We start from the raw sequence: 18,913 nt of genomic DNA, 5'->3' as shown, positions 1-18,913 counted from the left end.
GCGAGAGGTTAAGGCCGTGAGGAGGAAGCAACGGCGGCCGGCGAGCCCCCGGCCTACGGCTAGTCCTGCAGCTGCCCTCCCGCCCGTCGGCGGGGTCCCGGCGAGAGGGCGAGAAGAGCAACTTCGGTGGGTGGGGGTTGGGTCCGCGCTCAGGAGGCCTCCGACCCGTGGGCAGCGCCGGCTGGCTCAGGCACTGGGTGCTTTTTTTTTTTCCTGAGCCTGCTAATGTCTCCCCTCAAGGCTGGGAGGATTTAAGTGCCACTCCCACAGACCATTCTGCCCTTTACCCCCTTTTTTAGCAAAACTTAAGGAAGAGATTCAGGAAAGCCGAGTTCTGTGTCTGTTAAAACTATAACTTGAGTTACAGAGGGAGGCGTGTGTGTGTGTGTAAATTAAGCTGTTTGTAAAATTTTTATTCAGAGTGAGTATTTCTAATTTACCAAGTAATTCATTTTTCGTTTTCCGCAATTTTCTCATGATTTGTAGGCAAGAAAATGTCTGGCAACAATGACTGGTTTCAGAGTTCCCAGGTCCCCAGCTTTGCTCAGATGCTGAAAAAAAACTTGCCAGTTCAGCCGTCTGCCCAGACAGTAACTGCACCCACAGGATACTCTTCGGAAAGTTACAGCCTGTCGAACATGGCTTCCAAGGTTACACAAGTGACGGGTATGGCTTCTTTTTCATTTGTAATAATGCTTCAATTCCTTAAGATTCTAAAATGGCCAGTAGGCTCTATTGGGCCTTTGGTTTAAAGGTTTCTTGGATGTATATATACATATGTACATAAATCTATACCACCCATTCCTTGGAAACCCTATGGGGCAGGTCTGCTCTGTCTTGTAGGGTCACTATGAGTTGGAATCGACTCGACGGCACTGGGTTTGGGTTTTTTTTTTTTTTTTTTGCTGTGCGTGCACACACACATGTCTGTTTTACTCTGGGCATGTCCCACCTGGAATTCATGTCTGATAATGCAGAGAGCCCGCAGGTGTCTGTCTCTATGCTGCTTAACGGTTCTAGTTGGTCTTATGATCATTCCAAGTGTACCCTGCCTTTTTGAGACAAGGTGGTATTTGCTCATTCAGGGAAGAGACTGGACTTGTATTTGTGGTTTGTGTTCCACATACCATTTAGCAAAGTGCCACTAGGCAGAATATAGAGCAGGGACCAAAACAAACAAAAACCCACCCATTGCTGTGGAGTCAATTCTGACTCGTTGCAACCCTGTAGGACAGAGCAGAAGTGCCCCATAGGGTTTCCAAGGCTGTAATCTTTAAGGGAGCAGTCTGCCGCATCTGTCTCCCATGGAGCTGTTGGTGGATTCCAGCTGTTGACCTTCATGTTAGCAGCTGAGCGCTTAACCGCTTTGCCACCAGGGCTCCTTAAAGCAGGGACAAACATAATTCCATTGAATTCAGTGTGAATCGCAATATAAAGTAGTGGATGGGAGCCAGAAAGCCGGTTCTAGTCCCAACTCTGCTTCTTAATCCGTTCTAGTCGTGAAAAACATCAACTGTAAAAAATTGGCTTAGAGAGCCTCTGAAGACCTTGACATCCCTAAAATTACATGGTTCATTTATATCGCTTAATATGGCGATGATATCACTTCTCTGTGAAATAGTTTTCGTATTTCAAGAGATAAATGCAATAACAAGTTGTGCTTGTAATGGCACAACATATGACAATGTATCTGAGACAATCTTCCATTTTCAGGGAGTATTTAGTACCTTTGTTTGTCTGTTTTCTTTATTTACCAAATTGACAAATGTTTATTTTCAGGTAATTTTCCAGAACCATTGCTTTCCAAAGGACTTACATCTATTTCAAATCCTGTCCTTCCTCCAAAAAAAATACCCAAGGAATTTATAATGAAATACAAACGTGGAGAGATAAATCCTGTGTCTGCCTTGCACCAGTTTGCACAAATGCAAAGGGTTCATCTTGACCTTAAGGAAACTGTAACAACAGGCAAGTGCAAAGTTGTGCCTGGTTATTGCAGGACTGGGAAGTATTGTGCCTTTAAAAGCTGAGCATATAACTGCTAACTTTATTTTCTGTATTCACTTGATATTATGGTTGCATAACTACTAGTACATTTGATAAGTATACTTCAGAAATTTTTATATCCACATTATTTAGCCTTTTGAACCTTGCAAATAATTCACATATTCAAAATGTTTTTATTCATTGAATTGTGACTTGTGTCTGTCTAGTTGAACTGGAATCTCATCAGCCTCATGGATTATTTTGGGGTGAAAATACTTGTAGAATATACATAGTTTCTTAAGGATGTTAAATAGTTGGTGTATGATTATCTTACAAGAAGGATTCTGTGATGATAATGCCTAAGAAAAATTGCGGTCAAGTTGGCTTCTGAAATTCAGAAATTGAATGTGAAAATAGCACTTAACATGATAGGTTCTCTTTCTGTAAGCTTGTCTCTTTCCTTCATTCTCCCTTGAAGCCCTCAGACAAAAGAATCTATATCTGTATTGTGCCTTTGGAAGGCTACAGGATTACAGATGACAGAAACGCAGAAAGCAGCTTTTGATCTCTTCACTTTATGGCCAGTGATTAGAAAGAACTTTAGGAAAGTGGAGGGATAAGAAAACAAATGCTCACAAGAGATATGAAAAGGTTACATGAATGGGAGTCAAAGAAGCACAACCTTAAAAAAAAAACTGTATAAACACAGACACAGTCAAGTAGTTTGGTTTCTTTAATACTGCCCCTGGTGCTAACTCTTTGCCAGCATAGATCTCAAGGCTAGCATTTGCAAAAGCATGTAAAGCTATTGGGACTTTAGTAAAGATTCTAAGTGGTAGAGTTCTCACCTTCCACGTGGAAGACCTGAGTTTGATTCCTGGCCAGTGTGTCTCACGCACGGCCATCATTCGTGTCAATGGAGGCATATGTGTTGCTATAATACTGGAAGCAGAGCTTTCAGGTGAAGATGGAGTAGGAAGAAAGGCCTGCAAATCAGCCAGTGAAAAACCCTGTGTATCACAACGATGTGATGTGCAGCCAATCATGGGAATGGCGTGATGGTGTAGGACTCGCAGCATTTCATTCCGTTGTGCGGGGGGTCACCATGAGTCAAGGGCCCATTCAGTGGCAGCTAATAACAACAAAGGTTGTAAAGATTATCATCGTGGCATTAAGTTTCTAGCCTGTTGTTTTGGATACTACACGTGACAAAAATAGGTCTTAATGTAGAAGATAGAGTTTTTCTAGGTAGGTTGGATTAGTTCCTGAGGTCAATATTATGAGCTTAATCTGTGTCACTAACAGGGCTTCAAACTGGTTCATTCCAGTTTGAACCCTGCTAAGAGTTTGCATTTCCTCCCCAAATATACAGAATCAGAATCTATAGTTAACTACATCCCCAGGCAATTTTTACATATAATAAATTTTGAGAATCACTAATCTAACCAGAAAACAAGTGAACAAACTCATTGCCATCAAGTCGATTCCAACCCATAGCGACCCTGGTTCTCAGGTTGGTCCCTAACCAGCAGCCTTAGCATCACCTGGGCTCTTTTTAGAAATGCAAATGATCAGCAGATGTTCGAACGGGAACAAAGCGATTCAAAGACCTGGTAAATAGCTTTCCTCCATTCTTCCTGTACTGTCCTTGGAAAATGTAAGCTGTTGACTACAGTAAAAGTACATAAATAAATTGATCAGGGCAAATCTTCACTGCTCTGGGCAAAAACTACTCATAAACACCATTGATTGTGAATGGTGTTCATTTGTGTGCATAGGACTGGTTGGATGATCTGTAAGTTTGGTAGTGAGACAAGAGAATCAGTACTTCTGTGGCGTAGCGGTTAAGAGCTGGTTAAGAGCAACGGCTGCTAACCAAAAGGTTGGCAGTTCAAATCCACCAGCTGCTCTTTGGAAACTCTATGGGGCAGTTCTACTTGGTCCTGTAGGGTTGCTATGAGTTGGAATCGACTCCACGGCAATGGGGTTGGGATAGGACAGGTGATTTTGATCCTTACTGAAGTTTGATAACCTGGAGTGTAAACCGAATGAAGCTTGAAGGCTCAGAACTCTAGCAAAGATGACATATTAACAGAGTACGTGTGTAATATCTCACACATAAGAATCATCTGGACCGATTGTTAAGTATATAGAACACTCTGCTAGGTACTCTGGTTTAATAAGTTTACATTAGAGCCCAGGTGATCCCCAAAGAAAAACTTAGGAAACTGAGGTGACAACATGGTGGGTTAAAAACAGTTGTATCAGGAGTTGCTTGTAAAACCTTGATGTACATTACAATTTTTTTCTAAAAATTAAAAATAAGTTAACATAATGAGATTGTAAATATGTGAGGAGGTAACATAGTGAAATTCATGTGGATGGACATGTTGCCATAATCAAACAGTAGACGCTTAAGGCATACAAGGGTCTCCTAAAGTCCAAATGAAGCACTGGTGGTTCACTGGTAGAATTCTCACTTTCCAGGAGGGAGACCTGAATTCAGTTCCCAGCCAGTGCACCTCATGTGCAGCCTACCACCCATCTGTCAGAGGAGGCTTGCATGTTGCTATGAAGCTGAATGGGTTTAAGTGAAGCTTCTAGACTAAAACAGACTAGGAAGAAAGGCCTGGTGTTCTACTTCCAAAAATCAGCCAGTGAAAAACCCTCTGGATCACAGTAGTCTGCTCTGCAACCAAATGTGGGGGTGACGCAGGACTTAGCAACATTTCGTTCGTTGTCTGTGGGATCGCCACGAGTCGGGGGCAGGGGCTGGCATGACAGCCCCAACATGACAGCAGCTAACAAAAATAAAGTCCAATTACCGGCAAGAAACAGAAAAACCTTTGGTTTGTAAATTTAGGAGATAATTCCATTTCATTTATCAAGCAAATATAAAAGCTCAGTTATCGGACAAAAATAATTCTAGGAATTATGAGTAACTGGATATTCAATTTAATTATTTAGGATAGCTTGTTTATTGTTTCTGTTTTGTTTTTCCTTGTGAGTTTCCTTCCTCTACCTGCTCTAGGACTGTAATCAGTTGATTTGCCTACCTAGAGGTGAGTAAGCACTGATGGGTGCGCAGGATTTCTTCAAGGAGATCTCCGTGTTCTGGAACTATATAAGAGTTATAACACACTCAAAGGGTGGGAGAAATTCAACTTAAATGCTATTGAAGTTTGAAAGAACAGATCCAGGAGGTTTCAGAGGTCCACGTTTTGCATTTAGTTCGTCATTCGATAAGTATTTGAGTGCTTACTGTTGCCAGGCGTTGTACTAGACGCTCATTGTCACGCATGTATAACCTGTACTCTCAAGCTGGCTCTGTTGCTCACCCTGAATCTGGGTCCAACCTGGCTGCTTGAAGGATTACTCACAACTAGTTCAGGAGGGTACCCAGCTTCAATTTTAACCCCTGTGAGCCCTAATACTGACATATCCAAAGTATGTCAGTTTCTAAAGTAAATAGTTTTCCAGAATTTCTGTACTGAGGTGTTTTCCCATATAAGAGAGATCTTTTGCAAGATCATACTGTGAAGTATTGTGGCATTTATTCTAAGTTCTTTTTCAAGGTAATGTTATGGGACCGTATTTTGCTTTTTGTGCTGTGGTGGATGGTATTCAATATAAGACTGGACTGGGACAAAATAAAAAGGAATCTCGATCCAATGCAGCAAAACTAGCTCTTGATGAGCTTCTACAGTTGGATGAACCTGAACCAACAATTTTAGAAACATCAGGTAAACACTCTTAAAGTATTGTCTTTGTAAAATGTACCATTTTCCAGAAGGAATCACCTGAAAGATTTCTTTTAGTTACTTGACAACTGTAAGAAAGAGGCTTCAGGATTTAAATAGTTTCTTTCTGTTGCTGTCTTATTGCTCACTTATAATAGTTAAAATGCTCTTTTACTGCTGCAGCGAAAGATAAAATATTACTAAACTGTCTGCTAACTTGTCAGATGGATAATAGGTTAGAGTTAGGTAAAAACATGTTTTTTTCTGTAATTGTTGGGTTCATTTTATGCAGTTAACATGTGCATTTAATTTTTAGAGATTTTCGTTGTGTTTTTTTTTGAAGCATCTCAGTTAAGCTTTCGTGACCTCTTTTGTCTCTCTGACTCTGTGTCCTGTTCTCCCCCCACCCCTTGTTTTTCTGGTTTCCCTAACTGGGACCAAATTGAAAGGCTGTTGCAAAGTATAGGACTAAAAGCTTTGAAAACTTTGAATGTAGTATTTCTCTAGAAAATAGTCTGGTAAAATATTATTTTTTATTTATTACATTTTTGACAGAATATTAATTTAAAATGTTTTACACTGTATTGCCGTAAATAGCAAATTGTTTATAAGCATCTAAAATGGGCTTTTATTTTATCAGCTTTTCATAATCTTTCATTGGTTATAAGCAAGCTATACTGTATCAAAAGACTAGGAAACCCAGAAATTTGTTTGCATAAATAATTTCAAAATAGCCAAGACATTTATCAGCAGTGAGCTAATGGGCATTTCATGGTCTGGAGTTGGCAGACCACATACAGGAAAAATAATTAATCTTGGATTACTGTTTTATTGAGAACAGTAACTATGGGAACCTTGAAGTTGGAATGTTGGTGTTTCACATTTCCTTACGATTTTGTTTTACTTACAGGTCCTCCTCCTATCCCTGCAGAACCTGTTGTTTCACCTGAACCAGCATATGTTTCAAAAGTATATTATGGTAGGAAAGCCCTTTATGGTGTTCTTTTTTACAAGAGTAACACATAAAAATTATAATAATGTAATACTGTATTACATTATATTGCAATAATATGTAATATTGTCATACTTAGTTATGATAATATACATTAACATTTTATCATGCAAACGTGTCACTCTCCTAGAAGAGGAGAATGTTTATACTGTGCTGAAAGCGACAGAAATTAAGCAATGCAGGGGAAGACTAAAGAGAGAGCTTTTTCCTATAATGAGATGCTTGATTAATTTCATATAACTGATTTTGCTTTGGTGGGTTTCTCATTAATGAAAGGCATATAGCCAGTGCCTTTCTGGTGCTTGTTGGTCATTTGAGGCATCCATTTCAAGTAATCCATTCCCTTCCTTTTAACGGCAGTTATTTTGCCACTGTAGCCCAAGAAAACTACAACTGCTGAAGTTACTAGTTGTGTGGCCTTGAACCAGTTACTTCTTTGCACCTTAATTTCCTCATCTGTAAAATAGCGATAATTATAATTATCTCACAGGGTTATTGTGAAGATTAAATGGATTAATACATGGAAAGTGCTTATATCAGTGCTTGACATACAGTAGGTACTCACTAAATATTAACATCTGTTATTTTAGTATAACACTTCAACACATATTCAACATTGTATGGTAATTATTACACTTCCCATCTGATTATGGATAGCCTGAAAGGTAGATATCTTTTTTATTCTTAATTTCAACATTGCCCACATAGTTTTTTTTTTTTTTTTATACACACTTCATACTCTAAAGTTTAGTTTTTATGTTTATAGAATTAAAATGAAAGATAAAAGGAACTTTTTTTCTTTCCCTTTTCCAAGGCCAGAGGTTAGGATACAAACATAGGTTTGGATTCCATTGGTTTTCTAAGACAGAGAAAGGCCTTGCACATTCTTGTGTTTGCATAGAGTGAAAAGACCAGACCAGAGAAAATAGTCATAGCTAAAAGGCGAAATCTCCAATAGTTAGTTATAGTCATGAGACCTAACAATCATATGTATCGATGTATGAAGAAGCTGTTAGGGATCAGTCCGATTGCAGTGATCTCTTAATATGGAAATGTGCTCTCTGGTCTTTCCTTTCAGCCTCTGTGAGAATTTTTAATGAGTAAGGGAATAAAATCCCAGGTCAAGGATTGGCAGATTATATAGATTGTGATTAGCCTGGGAAAGCAGGCTATAATACATGGTTAATACTAACTTTTAAAGAAATACAAGAGTAGAGTCACGTTTGGTAAGCTCAAGTTAGGAATCAGGTGTCAGAAAAGGGAGGACAAACATTAACTCTCAAGTTTATAGATTAAGACAGGAGTTGGATGTTAACACTTTTGAAGGAAAAAGATGTGAGACCTACCAAATCTCCTAAATGCCCTCTGTTGGTCTAGCTATAGAGGATAGACAAATTTTGCAGCCTGTCTACTTTACCATGTTTTGAACTGAACTATGTGGAAAATAGGCTGTTTCTTCCTGGTTAGACCAAAATAGCTTGACCAGATCAGTTCATGAGGCCTACTGTAACCAAAAAAAAAACCGTTGCTGTCAAGTCGATTCTGACTCATAGTGACCTTGTAGGACAGAGTAGAACTGCTCCATAGGGTTTCCAAGGCTATAAATCTTTACGAAAGTAGACTGCTATATTTTTCTCCTGCAGAGCAGCTGGTAGGTTTGAACCTTTCAGTTAGCAGCCTAATGCTTTAAACACTGTGCCACCAGGGCTCCTGAGAGGCCTACTGTAGTCCATAATATTCCCATTCATCCAGAAAGAAAAGCTCTTATTTTCTTTAAATATTTTTGGTCAGATGTTCTTGCAGAAAATTTGGAGACTGATAAAGCAGAATTTAAAAAGAAATATTTATCAGATGTTTCATCACTTTGATCATTATATTTTTCCTGTCCTCCCCCATTTTTTCCTAACATAATTAGTATCATGCTGTTTTAGAGCATTTCATTTTATTCTGAATGAGCAATACATTCACATGGTTAAATTTCATAAACTGTAATTTATATATGTATGTGTACATACATAAATATATATAATTCAGTATATATTGAATATGTTATTCTATGCATATATATAATTGAAAATATATGTATACATACATACACACACATATATATACATATGTACACACATGGGAGTTATATATGCATATATACACACATGGAAACCCTGGTGGCGTAGTGGTTAAGAGCTGCGGCTATTAACCAGAAGGTCAGCAGTTTGAATCCACCAGGTGCTCCTTGGAAACCCTATGGGGCAGTCCTACTCTGTCCTGTAGAGTCGCTATGAGTCAGAATCGACTCGACAACCGGTTTTTTTTTCTTTTTTTAATACACACTTTTTTGCATCCTGCTTTTTATGTAACATGAATATTTGACATGTTATTGAAAACTTCCATCATGAGGACATTCTGTAATGAATTTACCATTAAGCTAATGTTGATCATTTAGGTTATTTCCAGGTTTTTACTTTATAAGTAATATCTTTTAAGTCTTTGGACATAAGTCTTTTACCACATTTCCTATTTTTCTTTGTACAGATTCCTAGAAGAGGAATTACTGGGTCAAAGCATATGAACCTTGTTCTCCATTGTGTTAAAGCTTTGATACTCATTGCTAAATTGCTTTCCAATAGAGTTTTACCATATAAACAATTTCTGTCACCTGTGTGAGAATTGCCTCCTTTATTGTACCTTTGTCTGTGTTTTTTAAAAATAGTCTATGCTCGGAGAACCCCTGAGGGAGCAGGAGAGCAGTGGGATGCAGACCCCAAATTCTCATAAGACCAGACTTAGTGGACTGACTGAGACTATAAGGATCCCAGAGGTCATGGTCCCCAGACCTTCTGTTAGCCCAGGACAGGAACCATTATCAAAGCCAACTCTTCAGACAGGGATTGGACTGGACTATGGGATAGAAAATGATACTGGTGAGGAGTGAGCTTCCTGGATCAAGTAGACACATGAGACTATGTGGGCATCTCCTCTCTGGAGGGGAGATGAGAGGGCCGGGGGGTAAGAAGCTGGTCGAATGGACAAGAAAATAGAGAGTGGAGGGAAGTGTGGTGTCTCATTGGGGGGAGAGTAACTAGGAGTATATAGCAAGGTGTATATAAATTTTTGTATGAGCGACTGACTTGATTTGTAAACTTTCACTTAAAGCACAATAAAAATTTTTTTAAAAAAAGCCAAGATTATAGGGAAAAACTGAGATTTTTAAAACTTATATTTAGAAATTTCATATTAAATTGAATATTTTTTCAGTCTCTATGGTTATTTGTTGAGGTATTTATAATTCTCGTTGGTCTTTACCAGTATTCTCTAGTAAAATGTTCAGTGGTTGGTGGCTGGGCCTAGTATTTCTTCGCAGTGTTACAGACCCAGAGATCAAACCTGAAGCAGTAATTTACATAACAAATTAAAAGAAAGTGTTGTATTTCTGGCTCCAAATTGCCCTGCTCTGAATCTTAGCCAAATTCTTGCTTTCTGAAACACTGAGCTTTGATGGAGAGTGAAGAACAAAACCACAAACCCAAAACCAAAAAACCAAACCCATTGCCGTTCAGTCGATCCCAACTCATAGTGACCCTGTAGGACAGAGTAGAACTGTACCATAGGGTTTCCATGGAGCAGCTGGTGAACTCGAACTGCTGACCTTTCGTTAGCAGCCAAGCTCTTAACTTGTGCCATCACAGCTTCAAACCACAAACCGCTGATCAGAATTTAGCAAAATTTAGAGATCATTTTAGGGCTTTAAGTGGTTCCAGTGCTTCTAATAGTAATTTAGTACTTATCTATTTTGGTTTTGGATAAGGCCTATTTTTTTTTGTTAGAAATTTATGTTCCTTTTTTTTTTTGAGCGTTAATTAGCACATGTAAAATGTATCTATAAGCAACTCTATATTCTAAGTGTATTTCATAAATTGATATCTAGGCATGCTGCCTCAAAGATGGCAGCACATTCCATTTCACGTCATTGGTTAGATGATGGACTCTGATAGAAACATTGGCTAATTACAAAATTGTTATAGTGTCTTCTGTCCACTCTACTTGCTAAACAGTGTCTCTATTCTTCTACCAACTCCCAGTTAAATGTGTACTAAGTCTTAGAAACTCTTTCCTTCTCCAGAAGGCTGAATGTAATCATTTTTAGTGTTGAGATATAAGCGAAGTAAAAAAGTTAATAACTGTATTATTTAACACACTCATTAGCCTCAACAGTCCCGGAGTTTCTCACCCTGTCTATTAAGTACCTACAGACAATGGCTGCCCTTCTGTAAATGCCCTTTTGAGGGTCTTTTCTGTATACGATTGAAGCATTTGATATGCAGTTTCCAAAAGTGAATACCAGCCATGATGATCACATGTCCTGGTTTAAAATTGTTCTTCTGGCGTAATTACAACAACTTCCTTTTCACTCTAAAAAATATCCCAGTTAGGATGATGAGTTCATGGTCACAGTCTGCTAGCTACTTAATGAGGAGGTTACACATTTGATTTAGGGATAGCATCTGTTTATTGATTTAGAAACGTAATTGAAAGTCTGATTCCTCTAAGTATTATAAGTGGCAGTCATTCATGCTATTGTTTTTAGAGAGGGATCCTAGCACTGTGACTCTGTAGCTCTCCATTAATTTTAAATTGGTTCTGTAACCTTTCTGAGGGCCTCATTTTTCTTAGATGCTCAAATTACTCTCCTAGGTTAGTAAATGATCCTTAATTCCTGTTTGTCCCTTCTGCTTAAAATTTAGTGCATCCTCAACCATGAGTTGTTATGTAACTATTTCTCCAATGTTTGCTATCCATTGATCACTTAATAGGTAAGCAGAAATTTTAGGAAAATAAAAATCCAATTTAAATTAACATGAATCAGTATATTAGAAGTTAATTATATGAGAGGGATGGTATTGTTGGATTCTAAAACAGCTGTGATAGGTAACTTCAGCTATCAGTTTGTTGATCGAGAGTAAACGTCGACCCAGAGATACATATATAGAATTATTTCTCATTTTAGAGGTTACTTTTGTTGTTCCATAGACATAGCCTATTCAAAAGCTGAAAAGTTGAATGTTTAAGTTTGAGAGATGCAGTAGTAAATGAGAAGACTTAAAATGAGAAGAAACACCTGCAAACATCCAGTAATAATCGGAACCTGGAATGTATGAAGTATGAATCTAGGAAAATTGGAAATCATCAAAAATGAAATGGAATGCATAAACATCGATATCCTAGGCATTAGTGAGCTGAAATGGACTGGTATTGGCCATTTTGAATAGGACAGTCATACAGTCTACTATGCTGGGAATGACAACTTGAAGAGGAATGGTGTTGCATTCATCATCAAAAAGAGCGTTTCAAGATCTGCCCTGAAGTATAACGCTGTCAGTGATAGGATAACATCCATACACCTACATGGAAGACCAGTTAATACGACTATTTTTCAAATTTACGCACCAACCACTAGGGCCAAAGATGAAGAAATAGAAGATTTTTATCAACTGCTGCGGTCTGAAATTGATCAAATGTGCAATCAAGATGCAGTGATAATTACTGGCGATTGGAATGCAAGAGATGGAAACGAAGAAGGATCAGTAGTTGGAAAATATGGCCTTGGCGATAGAAACAATGCTGGAGATCGAATGATAGAATTTTGCAAGACCAACGACTTCTTCATTGCAAATACCTTCTTTCACCAACATAAATGGTGACTATATACACATAGACCTTGTGAGATGAAATGCACAGAAATCAAATTGACTACATCTGTGGAAAGAGACAATGGAGAAGCTCAATCTCATCAGTCAGAACAAGGCCAGGAGCCGACTGTGGAACAGATCATCAATTGCTCATACGCAAGTTCAAGCTGAAAATGAAGAATATCAGAGCAAGTCCACGAGAGCCAAAATATGACCTTGAATATATCCCACCTGAATTTAGAGACCATCTGAAGAACAGATTTGACGAGTTGAACGCTAGTGATCAAAGACAAGACGAGTTGTGGAATGACATCAAGGACATCATCTATGAAGAAAGCAAGAGGTCATTGAAAAGACAGGAAAGAAAGAAAAGACCAAGATGGATGTCAGAGGAGACTCTGAAACTTGCTTTCACACGTCAAGCAGCTAAAGCAAAAGGAAGAATTGATGAAGTAACTGAACAGAAGATTTCAAAGGGTGGCTCAGGAAGACAAAGTAAAGTATTATAATGTCACGTGCGTAGAGCTGGAGATGGAAAACCAAAAGGGAAGAGCACGCTTGGCGTTTCTCAAGCTGAAAGAACTGAAGAAAAAATTCAAGCCTCGAGTTGCAACAGTGAAGGATTCTGTGGGGAAAATATTAAACGACGCAGGAAGCATCAAAAGAAGATGGAAGGAATACACGGGGTCATTATACCAAAAAGAATTAGTGTTCAACCATTTCAAGCGGTGGCATATGATCAGGAACCGATGGTACTGGAGGAAGAAGTCCAAGCTGCTCTGAAGGCATTGGCAAAAAACAAGGCTCCAGGAATTGATGGAATATCAATTGAGATGTTTCAACAAACAGATGCAGCGCTGGAGGTGCTCACTCATCTATGCCAAGAAATGTGGAAGAGACTGGCCAACTGACTGGAAGAGATCCATATTTATGCCTATTCCCAAGAAAGGTGATCCAACTGAACGTGGAAATTATAGAACGATATCCTTAATATCACACGCGAGCAAAATTTTGCTGAAGATAGTTCAAAAACGGCTGCAGTGGTATATCGACAGGGAACTGCCAGAAATTCAGGCCGGTTTCAGAGGAGGACGTGCAACCAGGGATATCATTGCTGATGTCAGGTGGATCCTGGCTGAAAGCAGAGAATACCAGAAGGATGTTTATCTGTGTTTTATTGATTGTGCAAAGGTATCCAACTGTGTGGATCATAACAAACTGTGGATAACATTGCAAAGAATGGGTATTCCAGAACACTTAATTGTGCTCATGAGGAACCTGTACGTAGACCAAGAGGCAGTTGTTCCAACAGAACAAGGCAATACTGATTGGATTAAAGTCAGGAAAGATGTGTGTCAGGGCTGTATTCTTTTTTTTTTATTCAATCTGTATGCTGAGCAAATAATCTGAGATGCTGGACTATATGAAGAAGAACGGGGCATCAGGATTGGAGGAAGACTCATTAACAACCTGCGTTGTGCAGATGACACAGCCTTGCTTGCTGAAAGTGAAGAGGATTTGAAGCACTTACTAATGAAGATCAAAGATTGCATCTCAACATAAAAAAAAATCCTCACAACTGGACCAATGAGCAGCATCACGATAAACGGAGAAAAGATTGAAGTAGTCAAGGATTTTGTTTTACTTGGATCCACAATCAACAGCCACAGAAGCAGCAGTCAAGAAATCAAAAGACGCCTTGCATTGAGTTAATCTGCTACAGAGGACCTCTTTAAAGTGTCGAAGAGCAAAGATGTCACCCTGAAGACTAAGGTGCGCCTGACCCAAGCCATGGTATTTTCAGTCACATCATATGCATGTGAAAGCTGGACAATGAATAAGGAAGACCGAAGACGAGTTGACGCCTTTGAATTGTGGTGTTGGCAAAGAATATTGAATATACCATGGACTGCCAAAAGAATGAACAAATCTATCTTAGAGGAAGTACAACCAGAATGCTCCTTAGAAGCAAGAATGGCGAGACTGCATCTTACATATTTTGGACGTGTTGTCAGGAGGGATCAGTCCCTGGAGAAGGATACCATGCTTGGCATGGGGTCAGCGGAAAAGAGGAAGACCCTCGATAAGGCAGAGTGACACAGTGGCTGCAACAATGAGCTCAAGCATAGCATCGATTGTAAGGATGGCTCAGAACCAGGGGGTGTTTCGTTCTCTTGTGCATGGGGTCGCTCTGAGTCGGAACTGACTTGATGGCACCGAACAACAACGGTGGTAAATGGACTCCTAATCCATTCTCTGGTTGCCTTGGGTTCTGGAAGGTATTTCTTCATGCTTTGTCGTTTGGATGTGGTTTAAAAATATGCCCAATAATGTATCCATAGATTTCTAGCCCTTACAAAAAAATTGAGTTCTGGGCAAGAATCAATTTTATGCACTTGGACAATTTCTGCCATAATAAGAAATGAAATCATCTTTTAATTATTAAAAATAGTGATGTTTTGGCTTGAAGGTGGTTAAGGCTGCTCATGGTATTGTCATTTGAAATTAGCAACTTGAAATCGAAGAAATGGAGCTAATGGGTATTATCTGTGTTGTGGTTTTATGTCATCCTTCATTTCCAGAAATCTGAGCATTTTACTCCCTTAACAGTCAGGACACATTTATCTGGGAAATAGTATTGCACTTGCTCCTTGCTCCTTCACACATGTGCTAATAAGAGATGCATTCAGTACCTCATGTTTGATTATATTCACAACATTCATTATTACTTTGATTACAGAATTAAGAGGTGATTGGTATATTGTTAATTCCCAAACGTTCTTTATGATATTCAGGAGCAACCTTTTTAACCCATAGCAAAACGTTTCCTTGCCACATATACAGCTTTTGTTCTGTCAGTACTAACTGCAGTGTACCTGTTCTCTTCTATACCATAACACAAAATAATTGCTATATAAAAACCAACCAAACCAAACCCGGTGCCGTCAAGTTGATTCCAACTCATAGTGACCCTACGGGAGAGAGTAGAACTGCCCCATAGAGTTTCCAAGGAGCGCCTGGTGGATTTGAACTGCCAACCTTTTGGTTAGTAGGTGTAGCTCTTAACTAGTGTGCCACCAGGGTTCCCATTGCTATATAAAGATACGGTTAAATAAGTTACAGTACATTCATTCTATGGAACCATAAGAATGATGTAGCAGTAATGTGCTGCCTTTGGATGATGAGCAGGAACAGCTAAATAAAAAAAAAAAATGGGTTGCCCTCGTTTTTGTTTTGTAAAGTGATACACGTTTATAAATATAAATTGTTCCTCAAAATATCCATAGGAAACTGGTTACATCTGAAGAGGGAGACTTCTCAGTGTATATCTTTTGTATTGTTGTTGCAGCAAGAAAAAAAAGTTACATTAAAAACAATCTAGATGGAACTGCTTCTCCTGTATCATGGTTTTTTGATGATAAACACAGCCAAGTTGTTGACTGCTTCTCATTGATGTTTGTACTACATAAGGACTAATACTCAATTTGTATACCATACATTGATCATTTTGATCAATTTAATATCTGCCAGCATGCAATTATAACAACATGCGCTTCCACAGTGTATGCTTTATGATTAGATAAAAGAATATAGCCAATAGCTCTTTCAGCTTTCTCTCAGTTTCATTCTTGTGAGTGACATTGTGATTGTCCTTTCACTCTTTTTGATGTGACTTTACCTATTTTTGCCTGGAAGAGAATATTAACAGTATTAAGAAATACAAGTTTAACAAATATAAACAAGAAAATACGTAAATGGACTAGCTAGCTGAAAGGAATTACACCTGGTTAGCTGAGACTGCTGAGTGTTGTGCTTTCAGCATTGTGCATCTATTAGAATGTAATGATTATTAAGGCAGGTAAAAAAAATTCTATGAAAATTATAATCATACAATTCAAATATATACAGTGCTTGAGGGCAATATTGTCTCATTGCTCTCTTTCCTAGACTACCAGCAACCACCATGAAACAACAAGATCAATTAATGGTTTATAATCAAACTTTGAGAAATGCTGTGTTAAGTGATTCTGCAACCTGTGTTTCTCTAGTGTAGTGGTTCTTCACTAGGGATATACAAGCATATACATACAAAACAACCTATAGGCAGGGCCTTATTCCAGAATTTCAAGCTCTGTGATGTTTGAAAAAAAAAATCGTGGGTGACTTTTGATATATGTTCTTGGTTAAAAACTGTTGTGTGGTAATCCTAGTTATTTAGAACTATCTTCATTCTCTAGAGTTTGGGACCTTCCTGCTGGGAACACGGAAATATATTGAGCTGAATGCTTAGTGCTTTGTGGTGGTTCTCAGCAGGGCAAATACTAGGGAGTGTATTTTGATTGTTGCAATGATTAGGGAGGACAGCTGACATTTAATGGATGTTGGTCACCTTTCAATGTGAGGGACAGTCCTACACAACAGAGTATTATCCTGTGTCCCATATGATTTGAATGTCTTGTCAGACTAAATTCAATAAATATAAATCAGTAATACTCTAGTATGTAATACTAGCCCTTTGCTGTTGAGTACATTCTGACTCATAGGACTCCATTGGACAGAGTAGAACTGTCCTGTAGGGTTTCCAAGGAGCAGCTGGTGAACTCGAACTGCTGACCTTTTGGGTAGCAGCCCAGTTCTTAACTGCTGTGCCACCAGGGCTCCAATATGTAATACTAAGTCACCTTTTTACAAGAAGTTTCCAAAAAGTTCAATTACTTGTGTTCTTTTAGAATTGAATACTTTAAAATCTCTTTCATGGCATATTTTGAATTTGCTTATGTATCTCTATAAATTATTAACTCACTAAATTTAAAGGTAAGAATGAAAGTAATAAGAAGCCTCAGAGAGAAAGCACAGTGTTTTTCAAATTCATAGTTGCTTTTGATTTTTTTTTCTAGAAGGGAGACAGATTCAGTATGCAGAGATTTCACAGAGTGTTAAAGAAACATTTAATCAACTAATTTCTAATCATTCAGAATATCTGAAATGTAGCAATTCATTGGCTGCTTTTATAATTGAAAGAGGTAAGTCCAGATATTTGGGAAATGAGAGTTTGTAGAAAAACTATTGTCTTAATGATCTGAACTCTACTATAATAATATTTTATTTATTTATCTTTGTGCCTGTTGACATGGTTGCATTGATTTGAAATGGCATTTTCTAGTAGGTGTGAGTCATTAAACAAAAAATTTCTCAACATTTTCAAAAGTAGCGATGAAGTGTACTGACCGAGACCAATAGACAACTTCAGAATGGTAACAATGGCTAAGACTTTAAGCCATAACCCTATCGGAACCATTACCATCCTGAAATATAATCATTATTATAATAAGCATTAAGAAGGGGGCTATAAAAATGAATATATTTTCTTCATTTTCAGGTAAGAAAAAAATTAAAATGTGGAAAATCATAAGCCTCTATTTTTTTTTTATGGATGTTATATTGCAATACGTAAATTTTTATTCTCTGTTTATCATCTTTAATGTTCTGGATTAATAATTAAAAGTGAGCATCTGCTTTATGTTCATTGCTGAATTAGATATTATAAATGATATAAAAGCAGTTTGAGATTTGGTTCCTATTCTTAAGAAGTTCTTAAGATGTAGGTGGAGAGAGAAAATATACTTACCAGTAGATAGTCTGAGATGATAAAAGTTGTTTCTGTATTCTAAAAATATGTGAGAATTCATTAATAGAAGAGAACTGATGGGATTGGAAGAGGGGAAGCTTAAACTTTAAGGGAAAATAAAGGAAAGGAAGATGTTCTGGAATGAGAAAAGGCATGAAAGAAAAGAGCAACTGGGAAAAATTACGGGATGAGGAGACAAGTTTATTGCTAGTGTAGAAGAGTATGTATAGAGGAGTAATAGGAGATACAAGGAGCATGAATAAAAAAATAACAGCATCGTTTCAAGTTTACATGGAAAAATGATGTATCCATATATACACAGGGAAGTTGGAAGCTGGTGTGAAGTTTTGTGGGGAAGAATATGTGTGAGAATACTAAATCTGGTTTCAGAAAATAGTATGCATGTGGGCTGGGACACCTAGAGTAAGTCACACGATCGATACGTACTTAAAGTATATAATCATAAACCTCAAATAGCTATTTCTCACTGTCCAGCTAACCTGTATCTCCAGTAGAACTGGTCACGCATTCCTTATGACGTCTGTTTCATTGTTTTCCCTTTTTCTCAAATATCTCACAACCTCTTTCATCCTTGCTCTCAACTAATGACCTTGCCCCACAATTTTTAATTGGGTCTAAGAAGCTATCAGACCCAAATGTTCTTTTCTTCTCTGCCACCAAATCTATATACTTTCCTGCCTTTGTAGCAATATTCTTTGCTGTTAAAGTGAATGATCTTATACAAAGGCTAATTCCTTCCTTAAGTTCTGATTCCATTCCCTCTCAAACCTCGATGAATTCTGTCTTTTGGTTATCTTTTTTTCCTGCATTATCAAACTCTATCTTCCTGAAGCACTGT

At 38.1% G+C, this 18,913-nt stretch overlaps 1 protein-coding gene across 2 annotated transcripts in view; it reads left to right on the top strand.

Moving 5' to 3' along the window:
• The first annotated feature begins 381 nt into the window (after positions 1–381).
• The window catches only part of ADAD1 (adenosine deaminase domain containing 1), a 49,885-nt gene continuing 31,353 nt past the window's right edge, over positions 382–18,913 (top strand). For both annotated transcript variants that reach the window (XM_003410428.3, XM_003410427.4), the window contains exons 1-5: positions 382–666; positions 1,780–1,968; positions 5,562–5,729; positions 6,637–6,705; positions 17,324–17,449. In XM_003410428.3, coding sequence (XP_003410476.1) covers positions 495–666; positions 1,780–1,968; positions 5,562–5,729; positions 6,637–6,705; positions 17,324–17,449 — 724 coding nt within the window. In that variant the 5' untranslated portion in view covers positions 382–494. The remainder of the gene's footprint in view (positions 667–1,779; positions 1,969–5,561; positions 5,730–6,636; positions 6,706–17,323; positions 17,450–18,913) is intronic.

This window comes from Loxodonta africana, chromosome 5, assembly GCF_030014295.1.
Source record: "Loxodonta africana isolate mLoxAfr1 chromosome 5, mLoxAfr1.hap2, whole genome shotgun sequence".
Taxonomy (NCBI): Eukaryota; Metazoa; Chordata; class Mammalia; order Proboscidea; family Elephantidae; genus Loxodonta; species Loxodonta africana.
This window is presented reverse-complemented; position numbering and strand designations above follow the sequence as displayed.